The sequence below is a fragment of the Sturnus vulgaris genome, chromosome 2 (genome assembly GCF_052056855.1).
Source record: "Sturnus vulgaris isolate bStuVul1 chromosome 2, bStuVul1.hap1, whole genome shotgun sequence".
NCBI lineage: Eukaryota > Metazoa > Chordata > Aves > Passeriformes > Sturnidae > Sturnus > Sturnus vulgaris.
In genome coordinates, this window is record NC_142244.1 from 12,750,266 (window position 1) to 12,767,578 (window position 17,313).

Consider the following 17,313-nt stretch of genomic DNA (forward strand, 5'->3'; position numbering starts at 1 on the left):
GATCCAAAACAAAGCACTGCAACAGCTGCTGAGAAGAAATTAGCTCTACCCCAGCTGAAACCAGGACAATGAAGTACCTTGTGTCTCACATGCTCCACTCACTTTCTCCATAACAAAGCACTGAACAGCCCTTCTCTTGAACCTGCTGATGAAAAGGGAGTGTAGATATCCAACATCAGCCTTTTCAGCCACCCTTGGAGCCAGAGGCCAGCAGATGTGGCATGGCAGTGCACGGGCTGAATAAATACTGAAGGGAAGGAACATCCCTGTAGCCTATAAAATATACCTTGGAACAAACTACTTTGTTCAAGAATCCTATCCAGCTACGCAGGACAATGAACAAAGTGGTGTTGAATCTTGACTATGGAAAGGGAAGATGCATTGATATAAAAAGTTTCATAAACTGGCAGCAGCTCTATGGCACAGTAATAACTAAAGAAAAGTGATATTCGCTTTCAAGAACATTTTTGCAACCTGCAGGGAACTATAAAAAACTTCATTATAACACAGTACTTCTGACTGAGAAGAATCCTTAACAGAGAGAAAAAAAAATCTCTTTCAGAGGTCAACACTATTACACCCCTGTGGTATTTATTTTAACAGCGCAGATCACAGAGAAAATCCAGATTCAATCTGCCTCTTCGAGTACAAACTGGCACACTTCTTATTAAAAGCAAAATGGAAGCTCCCATTGTAAGGAATAAAAAATAAATCACAAAGCAACATCAAACCAATAGAAAGAACTCAGAAGTATTTGTTAAAGGTCAGCTGTGCTCAAATGTTTTATTCATGTCTATGTATTACTGTTATCCTGCTTCCCCCCCTAACTCAAACAATTAATGGATGCCATTTCATAGCTCAGCCTACAGGAGAAACCTTCCATAGGTGTCTTTTGAAAGTAGAGATGATAATTTTCTAAATGAGAACACACACAGACACCAGGGCATAATCAAAACAATATTGAGGAAAAATAATCTGCTAAATTAGTTTAAAGTGGACAAACCTCAAATAAGCACAAAAAAGATGAATTATAAGTAGTGACCAATGAGGGAATTAGGCTTCATTAGACAACTCTCTCTTTTAACCTCTATCAAGCTGCAGATTTTTCAGTCATACCCTAAAAAAAAAATCATAGTTCTAGATTTGATGCAGTACTGAAGAAGACCCCTGTACATGTTCAAGGCAAGACTGGATGGGGCTCTGAGCAGCCTGATCTAGTAAGGTGTCCCTGACCATGGCAGGGGGCTTAGAACCAAATAAATTTTGAGGTTCCTTCCAACATAGGCCATTCTATCATTCTCTAAGACACAAAATGATTTTTTAGTCTATTGTACGTTCATGCTGGTATGTAAAACTCAAGATTGTTTCTGACTTAAAAAACCTTATGAGATCATTTAAGATTTCCAGACACATCATAATCTGAGCTATTATTCATGTAGTGAAGTTGTTTTCATGCTTTGTCTCGTAAGAAACATGGCTCACACTGTACACAATAATTGGAGGAACAAATTAATACAGCAAAACTTTATGTGATGTATAAAAGCTGTGGCCTGTTGCCTTTTTTTTGCTTTTATGTATATTTGCATAAATCTCAAAGCAATTTTCACTCCACAAAACCTCCTTCAAGTAAAAAATTTGATATTTACAAAATATCTCATAATGGACTCAGAAGTGAGGACTGAGAAGAGGGCAAGCATCTCAAAATTATTATAATTCATTAACAAGCTGATTTTTAGCAGAGTAAGAAATGCATTCCAACTTATTTTGTATCTTGCTAAAATTTGCTTCATACAGAGTAGATTTTTTTGTACTGCACAGGCAGAGGGAGACAAAAGTACAAATGGTGTTGGCAGGCATAAAGGCTGAACATTTCCAAGTGAAAATTCGAGGAATATTTGGCAGATGTTCGACTGCCTTTTGTGAGAAATTCAGTTGCCCTGATGTCATGCCATTGGTAATACAGCTAAATAACTCAGTTACAGTCTCAGCCAGTTAGTTGCAAAACTATTTAGTATTTTTTGTCACTCAGAGATTTAAAGAAGAATCAGGATTTAAAATCTCATGTGAACTGTGAAAAACATAATTTCTATTGAAAGACCTACTGAATCAGAACAATGGCAAAGTACTTTCATCCTTTTTATCTAAATGCTTACAATTCTAGGTTTTATAACAACTGATAAATCAACTCAAGACAGTTCAGAAGAGAGTCTCCCATACATATTTTTAGAAAAGACAAATGTATTCTTTTAAAGTTTGGTTTTCTAAATTAAATATGTAAGTAGGTCAGTCAAGGTTGAGAAGGAGGGTACATCTGCTAGTTGGTTCTTGTAATGCATTCTTGGTAAACTCTCCTAAAAGGCTAGATGAAGAGCAATTAAAAATTCATACATTTTAATCCTTACCACCTACTGAGCAGAGATTTTTAGCAACAAATATGAAGAACATTTCACTGCCTCTATGGCTGTCAAGGAACAAAACAAGGGAGCTGAAATCCCATCCCACATAAAGTAGCAACTGACTTGAACTAATGCTCACAGAAAATAAAAAATTTTACTACTTGGACAATTCAGTGTAGATCAGAGAGTACTGTATTTAAAAATAGGTAGTATCAGGCCTTTTCTTGCTACATTAGTGACAAACACACCTTCAGAAAGACCAACGTCTTTCCATGAAGAAAATAAAATAGCGAATTTTTAAAGACTTATACATATTGCTGTTGATAATACTCCTGGCATTTTCAACCATTCATGAAAATCTTTTATTTATTTATATATCTCTCCTTCCTGTCAACTAATCATTTAAATTCTTCATTACACTTGTATTCACAGAAGTATTAGCAAGTACTAATTCAGGTAGTTTGGGAACAGAAGAAAATTCTTTACATGCAATTCTTTAAAATTCCATTTCAGAGGCTGAGAAAGTAATGAAGGAAGCTATTTTTCTCTTGTTAGTATTTATTGAATGCTTCTGCTTTCCACATCACTTTTTTCCACTTAAGGAAAACAATTGGTATATGTTACTTTATAGCTAAAGGGTCAAAATATACTAGCTGCAGCTATTAAAGTGAATGGTTAGAATCTACAGTAAGGTTCCAAATATGCTTATGCTAATAGACTGAGGGGGAAAAAATAATTATTTTTTAAAAAATCAAAACCAAACAAGTCCTTCAACCTCTGAACTAGATTTTATTAGATCTGAAGGAGCTAAGCCATAATTTGCTATTCCCTGAATGACCACATTGCATTGCACTATAAAGAGGTTAGGGAAAATTCTTACCTAATTAGAAAATATGCTGAAGTAAGCAGGTGCTACATAACACAAAACAAATATTGATCACGATTGTCAAATCTATATTGCAATATTTAACAACAATGGCTCTATGATTTAACTCTGTATAACTACTTTCACAAAAATGTGTCATCAAATACAGGTCCACGTCTTATTTATCCCCATGTTAGAAGCAAATGGCCACATAAAACACCTTTATTTATTTATTTCGAATGTCCTAGCTATTGTGTTTGTATTGAGGCTTGATGCTCTGCCAATTACTCAGTTAAGAGCATTCTCTTCAAGAGAATAGAAGCTGATAAAATGTCAATTAAATCCCATGAAATGCCATTACAAGAGTCTCATAAACGTAAGTTTCTGGTACAGTTTTGAGATTTACACCTTGTGTTGTCCTTTCAGAGAAGCAAACATGCACAAAACCACTGTAATAACCTCTTGAAATCAGATAATATTCCAACAGCTCAGTTTCGCTGACAGAAGGGGTCTGGGCACAAGCCAAGAGGCCCAGGTGCACTGTGCCATGCCAGCATTTAACGCAGCCTAATATCAGATAGATGCTACTGAGAGAAAATACTCAGAATAAAGTACAGATAATAGCACGGACAACCACTCATTGCTAAATTACTTCTGCTCATTCGTGCTTTGAGCTTTGTATTAAATTTTTTCGACAAGTGGCAGGAATCACAGGGAGAAGTGGTTCAAAACTCCCTTCTTGTAATCCTGGATAAGGATCTATAATATTAGCCTTTCATATGATAATGGCAAATGATGCCCCTCTTTGAAAAATTTCAGGCTGGTAATGAAAGTCCTAATCAGATTGTTGTTGCAGAGAAGCAGGAGGTGGGGAGCTCTGCCCTTCTTTCCTTTTCCCTTCCCTCCCCTTCCCCCACATCTCCCTCCTGTTAGCAAATTCAGCAAACTTGACAAGGTGGGTTTAAGTCTTGGGGAATTTATCTTACATGAATTTCCAACAAAGCCCACGGATTGTTTTATACAACTGGAAGGCAGTGCTTTAATAAAAGCTGCACCACCTGAGGCATTTTCATTAAAGGCTCTCTCTAGACAACATCACAATGTTTGCATTATCATCCTACACCCCCAAGAGAATACAAGCACTACCTTTTCAGCAAGAGCTGATATTGTGTGTGAAGGCACGAGAGAAGATGATTAGATTTTGCTTTCACTCACAAAGTAACTGCTTGCAACAATGCTGTGGTCAGGATTACAATTCACTGATTTGGCTGTCCACCATGTGAATGGTGAATTGCTTTTTTTTTTTTTTTTTTTCCAGGAAAAGACACATTCTGAAGGTTTTAATAGTCAGCCACGTGACCAAAGATTTTAATCCTAACCATGCATTATTCTCAATGACTGTACTATTTAAGCTATCTGGGGTCTTAAATAATGATGGTAATTAGCCGATTAGGACACCATAGAAAACAGGTGCAAGGCTCTGGAGTGGAAGCATCAATGTACAGTATTAAGGAACTCTGGCATTTAAAATGATTAAACTGTTCAGCGTGTTTAGCAACAGGAAACACAAATCACTGAATGCTGAAACACAGCGTTACCTCTGCGGAAAAATTTCACGCACACGCACTGAATGCATATTTAGGAAGGTTCAGTGAGGCTTTCACCCGTTTCAGTGGACTCACCATCTGTGTAGACTTCTCTGCGCAGATGTCCTGGCTGGTGTTTCTGCTTTTTGGCAGGTCGGACCTTCTGTATTACAACAGCACTCATGTTGCTGTCGGTGGATACAGGGCTGGTGGGTCTGGGACAGTGTGATGCATGAAAATGTCTACGGCCTGCAAATGGTTATAAAAAAATAGCAATTATTTCTCTTACCTAAAATAAGACTTTTCAGACTTTCTCTTTTTGCATCAGAATGCTCTAGCTGTACAAAACCTAAAAATACACTGTTGGAACAATAGTAAAGCTCATCCAGTTTTAGAATGGGCTGTAACTAAATCGAAGCATTTGCTATCCTATCATTAGGCAGGCTGGCTTGGTTGCACAGAAATTATCCAGCTGCTTGGTAGCTGGTAGCTCCTGCCCCAGGAGCAACGAAATCCATCATCAGGCAAGCACAAGCAGGATTCCCACCCAGCCAGTTTCTGGAAAGAGCAGAACGTTTCCCTTTCAGGTTTCCCCTCCCCTAGCTTGGGCCACACGAGGTCATCCCTGCCATAAGCAGAGCAAGTGACCAGCAGGTCTCAGGTACAGAAGTCCCCTCTGCCACTTTGAGTGAATTTTCAGGAATGCATCGAGGCTGGATGGCTGGCATTTTATCACAGATTATTTGCAGACAAGAAGTGTCATGTTTTAAGGACATGCAGTCAGGGACACATAATACCAACATATAGAAATCATTGCATAACATGAACCTAACTGTTGCAAAAATATTAGCAGCTGGAAGTAAAAAGACTTTTCTAAATAAATAAGTCACAACCCATATTTATAGAAATTCATTTGTACAAAATGGATAAAATCCTGGCCCCATGGGTATGAATGGGAGTTTTGCCACCTACTTCAATTGGTCAGGATTTCATCCAGAATTACTAAATTACATCCCCTCTCACTCTTCATGATGAACAGCTGTGTTGAAATGGAACAAAGGACTGTTAACTGGGAGAGGATGTCAGAAGTGGGAGGAAGGTTGAAAATCTGTGGAGTCAGGGTGGACACAGTTGTGAGAGAGTACCTCTTCTCCAGGTCTGGCAGTTTAATAGGATTGATTGTCAAAACATTCATGGAACTGCCTGAAACCTGCATCCCAGCCTGCTGTATTCTTATTTTTTAGATGAAGTGTAATGATATCCATTTGGCCTAGTAAGATTACTGATTACCTGTATATATCCAGTGCTACTAGTATCCACTATGTTGTAAAAAACGAAATATTTCAAGTATCATGTTTTATATGTTCAATTGTTTTCCAGGGGAAAGGAAAAGTGAAAACACAAACATATGCATAAGGCCCTGCTGCATATGCATAATCTGTAATTTAAAATGTAACCCGTAACAGCTATCAAAATATGAAACTGACACAAAGCCAGTTCATCCCAATAATACAACAGTAAAAGCCTGAATAGAACTCCTCAAAAAAAAAAAAAAAATCCAGGGAAAATATGACTCTAAAGGTTTACTATTTATTTGGAGATTTCAGTAGGGAGGAATTAAATCTTGTAGAGCGACTGAAATGAAAAGACAGGGAGCTTTATACTGGGAAAAGATTGACTTCTATAATCCTTTTTTTTCTCCCCTCTCATTCAGTTTTGAGCATAAATCCACCAGCAGGGTCGATGTTTGTCCACAGTCAGTGAGACCAAAGAAGTAGGAACTACTTATGAAAAATTGCGGAGCAGCAATTTATCTGAGCCGTTTCACCAAAACTCCTTCTCTGCCTCTTCCTGACTTCCGAACACGCAGAGAGCAGGAGCTCGGAGAGCGCCTGCGGGCAGGTTCATCTCACAAAGGGCACTTTGTGGAGCAGAGGACGGCTCACTCACCTCCTGCAGCCTCGTGCATTTGCCGTCTGGCCACCTTGAGCCCGGCGTACTCGGCGGCTGCCGCCACCGCCTGTGCAAAGTCGGCGTCGGTGAAGAAGGAGCCGTCGGAGGAGCTGACGCTGGAGCGCCCGCTGGAGATGTTGTCCTCCTCAGAGGCCGAGCCCCAGCCATTGATCATGGAGCCCGTCACAGAGCTCTCCAAATCCCCCACGCTGGAGGCCGGCGTCTGCTCCAGGCCGCGCAGAAGGAGCCTCCTGTTCTGCATCTTGGCCACCTCTATGTCCGCCTCGTCCTCCTCCTCTTCTGGGGCGTCCGTATCCATGTCGGACACCAGGGGCCCTGAGATGTACCCATAGGTGTGGGGTGGGGAGATGGGCCTTGGAGGGGGTGGAGGACTCACAGGTTGGCGTCTGCATAAAAACACAAGGGTGAGAAGAACTGAGATGACATAACAGAGCAGATTGAGGAAAATAGTTTTTTTTTTTATTTCCCAGCAAGCTTGGCCTGCCTTTTTAAATCAACCTAATTTATATCTGAAATGCTCAGATTTGTTTTTTTTTAGTTTATACTTTTGCTGTAAATCAGAACCGACAGCTATGTAGCTTGAAATCTATCGCAAAGAAATTTGATTTTTTAATGCGGTTCCTTTATCACTGACTTTAATGATAAAGCTGTTCATTTCCCCTAAATAACACATGTAGAGCTAAGCAAAGAGTTGGTTACAGATCATGTGGCTATCAAAGAAATTATTTGTGCACCCTTGAGAGTATAAGCAAAAGAAATAACTGCAAACGTAGAGCTTGAAACTATCGATGCCAACGGATGCACCTATCCAAATAGATTGCTCCATTAGTGTTATCTTCCCTCCACCCACCCTGGTGATTCAGAAAGATATGAAAAGAGAGACTGCAATTTCATTAAATTGATCTAGGTGATGAAATAAAATAATTTTCTGCCATAGTGTTAGTTCTAGGCCTTAGGGGTACCAACATACATACAGATGTATAGGTTAACTAATTTAGATCCTAATTTGTCAGTAATGGTATCTCCAGCTTAGGGAGGCAAACTATAAGATATCAGATCAATGTTCAAGATTAGTTAATACTTCACTCAGAAGTTCCAGGTAGCAACATTGTCAACAGTTCTTCACAGGGCCACAGACACACTCTTTAATTGCCATTTGTCTGGCAGGAAAAAACACACTTCCTGCAGTGACGGTTCTCCTGCTGGCTGTGCTCACCAGGAATTTCTACTACAGTATGCTTTGAAAAAAAATTCTAAGTAATTTTCCTCTGTCAACTTTGCCCTCTTATTATCTCATTGAGAAATGGTGACTCTCATGGTATTATCGACTCATTTGTGTGGGTGACATGCAATTTTGTTGTTTTTGCTTTTTTTTTTAATAAATGGGAATACATATTAATTTCGGAAAGAAATGTTAGCAAGGAAAGACCTAACACTCTATATAGCAAGAGCAAATTTGATCCTCCCTGGACTACATCATCACTCTTTTTCACTTGCTGTATTAAGTACTGAACAGAATGAAGAATACTTAGGGATAAATATACAATAATCATTTTATAACACCACCCCCAAATCCCAGAAGCTGTTGCTGCCTGGAATCTATACCTGCTTTGACTAAAGATCTTGCCCAATAAAGTCTTACTGCCTTAATTTAAAGCTCTTGTGACAAATGTCCTTGTGATATATTTGTCTATTTTCTAGGTTTTGGTATTAGAAGACAGGAAACTGGTTACAAAATATGTTAGGGTTCTTGAAAATGCAGTTTGGCTGTCAACCTTTAGGGATAGGCTAATTGAGAGCAGCTGGTTCACGGGCATACAGAATTAGCAATACTTCTTTCCCTTTATCTGATGCAGGTTCTTGCTTTAACAGTGACATTGTCTCCTATCTCAGCTCTGATAATACCTGCTATCCCACTAAATCTTTAGGTTTCTTCTCTCCTTTTTACTCTTCCAGAGCACAAGTTTTTATTTCAGTTTGCTGTATTTCCAGCAAGCTCACCAGACAGAGAAATATTTCAGTACACCACCACCACTAGAATCCTATGCTAGATGACCAGCAAACGAAATAATACTCAGCAGAACTATGAGTAAAGATAATAAAAAGTATAACAAACAGCATTTCAGGCATTATTTTCACTAAAAACCCGACCATTTATAAAACACCCCAAATCAATGTGGAAAGGCACCACTTGGAATGTATTCTGAGTTTGAAAGTATTGCCACACCACATTAGAAACAGAGCCCCATCCTTCCAGAACGAGTTAACAGCTGTTGAACACAGGACATCCAATTCTTCAACAGCAGCCCTGGGTCATATCAACACCAGCAGATGGAACAGGTAGTCAGCCAAACCTTACAAATCAAATAAATAGAATTGTATGACTATTTTTAGAATTATGGGATGGATGCAGCAAAAAGAAAAGAAAGAACGTTTGAAAAAGTAAGATGGAAGAGACAAAATTAGTCACTAACAAATTCCAAGACTTTCAGCAAAGCTATACTAAACCATTGTAGGAGGGACAAAATAAATACACATTTTAATATTTTTAGTCCACAAAAGGAGTAAGCTGTATGCCCTAGGAGCTTATATTAGAACATCCTTCCAGCTCTCCTTCTGCCACTATTTTTTGATGGCATTGATGGTGATCAGCCACGAGTCTTTCTGTTGAGCAAACTTTCTGCTTTCCAGAAAGTTGCTGGCTGATTATGCATGTTTGTATACATCTGCTTCTGTGTCTACTCCATTCTGTATCTCAGGACAATGTCCCAATCTCCAGAAAATCACAGAGATTCTGGAAAGTCACTCAGGACTGTTGGTCACTTAGCTTTTCCCTTTTCTTTTGTGTCCACCTAGTTTTACCTCTCAAATAACCCAGGAAATCTAGGTGATTAAAATGAACACTTCTGTGGACCAGTGTACCAGGACCAATGGAAATAACAGGAAATTAGCCATCCACTAATGAAAAGAGTGATTTTAAAGACTCAGGAAGATAAGGAAGAGGAAAGATACACAGTACAAGTGCTACCACAAAGAGTAAAGGAAACAAACCAAGGCATATCAAGTAGGGGGGAGCTAAAGTAAAAGCAGATATAGGCTCCTTTAAAAAAACATGCATAACTACTGCCTACTTTAAAAAATGAGAACCATAAAGATGACCTAACTTTAAAAAAAAATTCTGGAAAGTGCATCTATAAATATTCAGTAACTTACGTTGAAAAATCTAAGTTCTACAGTCTACTCAGAAAAATCATATTAATTTCATTGTAAGAGGCTTGCATTTTGCCAAAAATAGAAATTCTACATAGAATGCTGCAGGTAAGTTTATATATTTGTGGCAATAAACAGTATGTGCAAACCACTGGAGGAAAAAGATAATAAAAGCCCATCATTTGGGATGGAAAAGCTGTGCCTTCTTAACAAAAGCCAAGAGATGTAAGCATCAAAGATAAAAGGGCTCATTCAGAATTCACTGCTTTATGGGAGAGAAGCTGTGAGAGTTTATATGCAAAACAGTTGTAAAAGCAACTCAGAGAAGAAACAAAATTTCCCTGTAGCAAATATCTGTCTTTATTAATGTTGGTCATTCCTTTAAATAAGGTTAGATGGAAATGTTAAGAAAATTTTGCAAGCAGTAATTTCCTGTATTAGGATTTATGAGAGGAGGAAAATCTATAGGTTATATAAATTATATATTTATATATATTCATACATATTGGTGACAAGTTAATTGCACAGTTACTGTGAAATAATGCATGCTATTTTATGGTAATAATGCAGTAAATCTATTGGAAACAATGGAACTGTAATTATATGGTAAGCTGTGTTAACGATACCACTTTAATAACCTGATGACTGTGAATTTAACTTATGTCAGCATTGTACGTACCCTAAAGTGATATACTGCATTTCTTCCCATGGTACAATAATAAAGCAACTTAATTACCAATTTCTTAGGTTAAAATAGTTCTAGCATCCTGCATTAGAAGTTAAATAGCAACAGAATAATGGGGAAATTGCTGGCCTCACTAAATCCAACAGGAATTTTCAGTGGGGCTCGGATGACTCTCGTCACATCCCTCTCGCTACATTTGCATTCACACACCTCCGGTCAGGTTGGTGTTGTGTGTGTCCCAGATCCTCCTGACAGTCCTGTAACATGGGCTGGAGTTCTTCCTGGGGAGAGGGGGTGAGAGTGGCAGTTGACTGATGGCTATAGGAGACAGCGGCTGGAGAGGAAGCTGCTCCTCGGACAGGTGGAGTAGGACCTCGCTCATCTTCTTCCTCTTCCTCTAGCTCATCCTGCTGCAGATACATCCTTGCAGGTGGCACAGGACAAGGAATTTCTTGGTCATAGCTAAAATTAATTTTTTAAGAAAATAAGGACTTAAATTTGTACTGTGTAATTAGCATATCTGATACATGTATTAACAGCCCAGAAACAAACCATTGTTCTCTGTGCTCTTGAGAACAGCTCATAAGGATGTGCCGAGTGGATGCACACCACTGTCACTAAGTGCTGTCCAAATTTCCACACTGCAGCTCAACGAGCAGCACCAGAACAGTGCTGCAGGAAGGTCTCACTGCCAGCTTGTAGGGCAAATCACACTTCATTTAACTAGAGATTAAAGTGGGAGGTGCACAGTGTCTTCCTCTTTCTTACCTTTCATCCACTGAAAGGCTGTAATCTTCGCTGTTGCTGTGGGGAGGTGGATGTGCTGGAGGGGGTGGCAGAAGATCTGCCCAGTTCATGCCAGCCTGCTTGGGAGCCTTCGGGGTCCGAGCACCCTTCTTGTGCCCTTGACTCCCTGGGAATAAAAAGCAGCACATATTTGTAAGGCTCTCCTCAGCACTAGCTGTGCAAATCAAAACAACTGTAGTCCCTTCCCAGATGCTCTTGCATTCTTTGGGAATTTACTCCTTTGCTCAGTTTGGAGCAAACTGGCATTCCTCCTTTTTACACTAGTTTTTACTTTTAGCCTCTTTGTAGAACTGAACTACATTTTAAGTGGTTGAATTGAACCAGAAACTTTACATAGCATGGAAAAAAACACATGGGATACAAAATAATTTTTTTAAAAAACAGTCAAAATGTGATAAAACCATAAATGAATTTTACAAGCAATGTCATTAAGAGTGAGCTTCCTACTTCTGTTAATTACATTAAAGATTATCATCTAAAACAAATGAGCTGTAGACATATTTTCTGAAGTGCCTTTATCCTACTTAATTGCCAGAACCTAAAATACAATATGATACAGATATGATCTATTAAAGTTCTACTGTTGCATTAAGTCAGTGAATATAGGTAATTTGTACTTGTCCACTGAAACATTTTAGGCACAATGAAATTACTACTTTTAGTCTAAATGGCAGGTGCAGTTGAAAATAATTGCTGGAAGAACTAAAATAACAGGAAAAAAAATAAAGATCGATTAAGTATTTCACAAATGTTTTCAACTACTATTACTGGAAAATTACAGCTCATAATAAAGCAATGCAGCTTTAACAGTTCAAAAACCTTTGACTAAGACCAATTATTCAGGTGGTCTCTAATTTTAAGTTGGGACATGGCTATTAGGAGAACTGGCTCAACCATTGTTCCTTGGTATATATACATTTTAATTCTTCTTTGCTATTGTTACGCCTTCATCATAGATAAACTCCTTTTATGTAGATAAAGTCACTGTGGTTTTGAGGCTGTTTTAGACTCCTTCACATTTCTCTGTTAAACTGAGGCATGAATTTATATTATCACAATAAAGCATTATATACACGATTAAATATATTGCAGTGAGATTTAGGAAGGTTCTTTTTTTCACTTCTGCTGTCTCAGATTTTCCACTCTTATTGACAATAGGTCTGATTATTATTGTCCCACGTTAGCTGCCAGATGCAAATGTTTTAGCCATGTACAATTGTTTTTTGCGGTATCTCAGTAGGTCAAGCGAGACACTAACTATCCCAAGGCAACCTGCATTCTGTATCCTAAGCACCATGATATATACATGGTTCAACACAATTAATTTATTACTTTGGCCACCTTTCTTCATTCCTGCTGGAGTCCTTGGCACAGGACTATAAATTGTTAGAGTTATGAGTAACCCTAGCAGGTATCAGCACGGAGAACACCACTCTCTCATTTTTAATTTGCATGGTTCATACCATGCATTTCAAGTCTTAACATCATCGAGCACAGGCTCAGCACCACATCCTCATCTTTTAGACCTGGGAGCTGGCTAAAGACTGTCTCCCAGAAGAACACTGCTGAGCAGCTGGGAGAACTGGGAGCCGTGCTTATCCCATCCCAGCCACTGAGAATTCAGATCACCCAGAGGCACAGCAGGGTTCATCAACAAATTGATGTCTCTGCTGTGCCCCAGTCAGAATCGGTCAGGACAGAGCATGGGTTGGGATTAAGGCAACTGGACTACCAAAGACAACAGCAGAACAGAATGGGAAAAGTCTGCATCTTGATTAGTGGATATAAAGTTCAGGGCACTTGTGACTGTGAGCATAACTCACCCTGGAATTGGTTTGATGTAAATAAATACAGCCTAACTACCACACTTACAGTAAAGCCCCAAACCAAGCCTATGTGGAGTTTCTGGTTTAGCTCATATGCTTGTACCAGAAATCAAACAAAATACACGGGTTTAATTTACAAAATTAAAATCTTCTTAAAGCAAAGTTCTGTTGGGTATCACTCAACTGCTGTGATATCTTGAGCTGGTTCATAAATTAGGTAAGTAGACCCAAGAGATGAGAAAAAAAGTCTCTAAAGTACCACGAAGGTGACTTGCCTATCTGGAAAACATAACATTACCCAGTATGACATTAGCATTAGGAAATCCAACCTCCATTCAAGTTCATAACTTCCACAATTTTGGAAAATCAGTTACTTAACTGACATTTAGATGACACTAAGCAATCATGAGGATGCAACAGAAATACAGGTACCTATTGGGACAGTTTTTGTGCTGTTCAACATCTGCTGTCCATGGATTCCTTCCCACCACTCCTTCTCTATGCCCAGTAAATATTGCTAACCACGGCTACAGCTCCAAACTCCACAAAGCCTAAGGCTTGGAAAACACTGCAAGTACTCACCAGATGTACTGCTGCCTCTGTCTGAGCTGTTGTAGGATCCACCTGTATTCTGGTCATAGGACTGGTTGTAGGGAATAGTTGGAGCAATGTTGTCATTTACTCGATAATCTGCAAGTTTAATGGTATGGTTAATGCTGCCCTTCAGGAACACATCTACTGTTATATACTTGTTAATAACACAAAGTAAGATCTCCTGAAACACATTCATTTTGTGAAAGAAAAATTATCCTGCATTCATGTTTAATTTTTATCTTGCCTCTTATTGTAGGCTTAGGGGAAATCATGGGAACTTAGTAGCTGCACAGCTAAAATGCAGTAAAATGGAATTCTATGCACAGGGTTTTCACAAAGCCTCTGCAATAATCAAGTCACAACGAATCTATCTATCTATCTATCTATCTATCTATCTATCTATCTATCTATCTATCTATCTATCACCCGTGTGAGCATTTAAAATATAAATACTGTCACCTTGATTGATTTTCCATGGTCTCTGCCTAATTTATGCATGCAGGGCAGTCAATGGACTGAGGTAGCTACTTTTGGCATTTCAAAGGTGACACACCCACAAACGAGTCTCAGCTCTGTATGACAAGTGCTGAATGATCTGCTGGAGCAACAATGCAGCTCCAACTGAATTTGGTTTACAACAAAGTCTTTGTTTCAGGTCTGCTGGCTCCAAAAATATTTTTATTTACACTGGATTATGCAGCTTCTACATGCAGGGCCTTTTTTGCTAATAGCTGTTACCATAACTTTGCTCTCCAGTTCCAAAGCACTTGGTATAACTTTTAAATCTAGATCTGACAACCAGATCTGTAAAACTTCATCCGAAGTAAAATATTCATCTGGCAGAACAATACTCTCATGCTAAAAAAAATTTACAATTTACAGAGAACAGAAAAGAGATAAGTTACTCTTCATACAACAAATAAAACTGCGTCATAAACAGAACCACTGGACATAAAGTAGTGACAATGAAGCACAGCATGTAACTCATCAAAATGGTTACTTCCCATCACAAAAGCTACAGGTATAATCAGCAGCAAGATGGCTTTGACTTAGGAAATGAGAAAACCAAGATCAGAAAACTGACTCATAAAACAGCAAAACAAAACAAAAATAAACAAAACTAAGAATTCAGTCCCCATCTGCTGCAGAAATGTTTATGATTATGTAAGCATGGGAAAAAGAGCAAAATGATAAATTCCACACCAGAGTGTATTCTGTAATGGTTTCTCAGCCTAGCTGCATTCCACAGACCACGCTGAAGCCCTGCATACCGCATATGTTTACACAGAGGATAAACAGTAAATCAGCACTCTGAAATATGTATATATGACTGTCAGCAGACAATGCTTTAAGGGGGCCTTTCCACACTACAATATGCTAGAGAATATGCAGCTGTAATATACACAGTTTGAAAGATGCAGTATCTTCCAGCACATAAAAACCAAACATGTTTTAATTCCCAAAGAGGTACGTAATACACAGTTCATGAAAGAGAACAATTACAAAAAATACAGCTTTCACCCTCTAGGAAGGAGCCAAAACCCTTGAATTTTCTTTTGGCATGTTTATGTCAAGGGAAGGTGTGACATTTTATATTGCCCTTTGAACTCCTCAGTGAGTAGATGGGTCCTGTAGAGAAATCAACATTCCTGTAATGAAATGTTTCTTTTTACTGGATCACTTATCACTATTCCATCACAAAAATCCATGCAAAAAGTTCCAAGTTAGAATGGGTCCAGCTCCTAGGGATACCGTTTTGCAAATCAGGTTATTAAAAGAGGTTGCATGGTAGCCTGGAGGACCAGAAAGAAGAAATCACATACCTATTTCTTCCAGCTCCCACACAGTATATTAAAGAAACATGCCTTCAAGGCCTCAAAAGCACATTCTGATGTTTCCCGTTAACACTGAAATCAATTTATTTTTAGCTCCTGGATCCACAGACTTCAGTCAGGGTAACACAAGAATTTAGTTTCCAAAATTGCGTGTGGTAGCATTGCCTCTCAATATGAGAATTGGAGGCTTGCTAGGAACAAGTCTAAAATGAATTGGATCACTCCATTTGTGTCCCCAGTGTGCAACACAATACAATTTTACAGAGTTTGATATGCAAAATTTCATTCGTTTACATGAACATGTAGATTTAATGAGTCTCCATCCACGACTGAGAAGAGTGGGTTGACCTATTTAAAATTTAAGGTAGAATATAATGTGACTACCATGCATCTGGCTTATGAATAAAATATCTGGCCTCTATCCTAACCAATCCCTTAACTACTATTTAATTTAAATTAATTTTATATCCAAAGGAAATGTATTTTATTTAACTCTTTTCTAAAGATACAGCTTGTTATATTTTACAATAAATTCAATATCAGAAAGGTTATCGTGGTGCTAATTAACTTTCTGACACTGCTAACGGTGCATTTCTGAATCTAAAGAGGCAGAGGTCTAAAAGCACCACAGAAGCCTGTAATTGCTGAACCTGAAAGCTTTAGACTCCCAGAACCAGAAGGTCAAAACTCCTCTGATGCCTAAAGAGGAGAAACAAGCTAAAAGCTCTTCACCTTTGTTTAATTTGTTTTGCTCCATAATGTTGTACTGTATGGGTGGAGCCTCTTGCTTTTGCTGAACAGAGGGTTTCCAGTGTTTCTCATTCGTGTCCCCGCTGCCATTGTTAACATTATTGCTGATATTGGACTGGATGAGCTGAGTGGTGGCATAAGGAGTGGGCTGCCCAGGCTGGCTGACAAATCTTCCGTCCTTTAGATTTGGACTATTGAAGGTTTTCATCTCATTGATTTTGTTGCTGAGGTCCACGTCCCCATATACAGTTGACTCAGGCAACATCAGGTTTGTCTGCTTGTTGTCCAGCTGATTGTTGTAATTTGCTATACAATCGGCTAACCACAGAGGAGAGAAAAGAGAAAAGGTCATTCTGTTCGCTCACACCAGACTTTCCATGAAACCCCCTCTAACATTTCCTTACTGCACAACTACATGGCTTGAATCCATGCAGCAGACACACTGAGGCAGAGATACTGCCATTAACTAAGTAATCTACAGAATATTATTTACCTTATACACTACTGCTCCCAAAGTAGGGTTCGCTGTTCTGAGTCACTGTAAATTCAGACCTGCTGAATTATATCTACAATGACTTACCTTGCTGGACTTTTCCATAAAAACATTCATGTTTTTAGACATTATTCTCATAGCAGTATCTATATTCAATTAGTTATTGCGATTAAAATCACTTGCATTGCAAGGAAAATTCAACCAAAACCTAACAGCAGGAGTAACTAAATATGACCGTCATCTCATGTCACCTCAACAGGATCTAGACACTCTTGTGCTTGTGATAAGAAAT

General features: G+C 38.7%; 1 protein-coding gene across 5 annotated transcripts in view; it reads right to left on the reverse strand.

Annotated features, from left to right (window-relative positions):
* The window catches only part of ROBO1 (roundabout guidance receptor 1), a 679,988-nt gene that overhangs the window by 7,172 nt on the left and 655,503 nt on the right, over positions 1-17,313 (reverse strand). For all 5 annotated transcript variants that reach the window (XM_088157812.1, XM_088157825.1, XM_088157810.1 and 2 more), the window contains 6 exons: positions 16,511-16,846; positions 13,932-14,039; positions 11,485-11,629; positions 10,927-11,178; positions 6,798-7,207; positions 4,944-5,096 (listed from right to left, as the gene is read on the reverse strand). In XM_088157812.1, the coding sequence (XP_088013938.1) occupies positions 4,944-5,096; positions 6,798-7,207; positions 10,927-11,178; positions 11,485-11,629; positions 13,932-14,039; positions 16,511-16,846 (1,404 nt within the window). The remainder of the gene's footprint in view (positions 1-4,943; positions 5,097-6,797; positions 7,208-10,926; positions 11,179-11,484; positions 11,630-13,931; positions 14,040-16,510; positions 16,847-17,313) is intronic.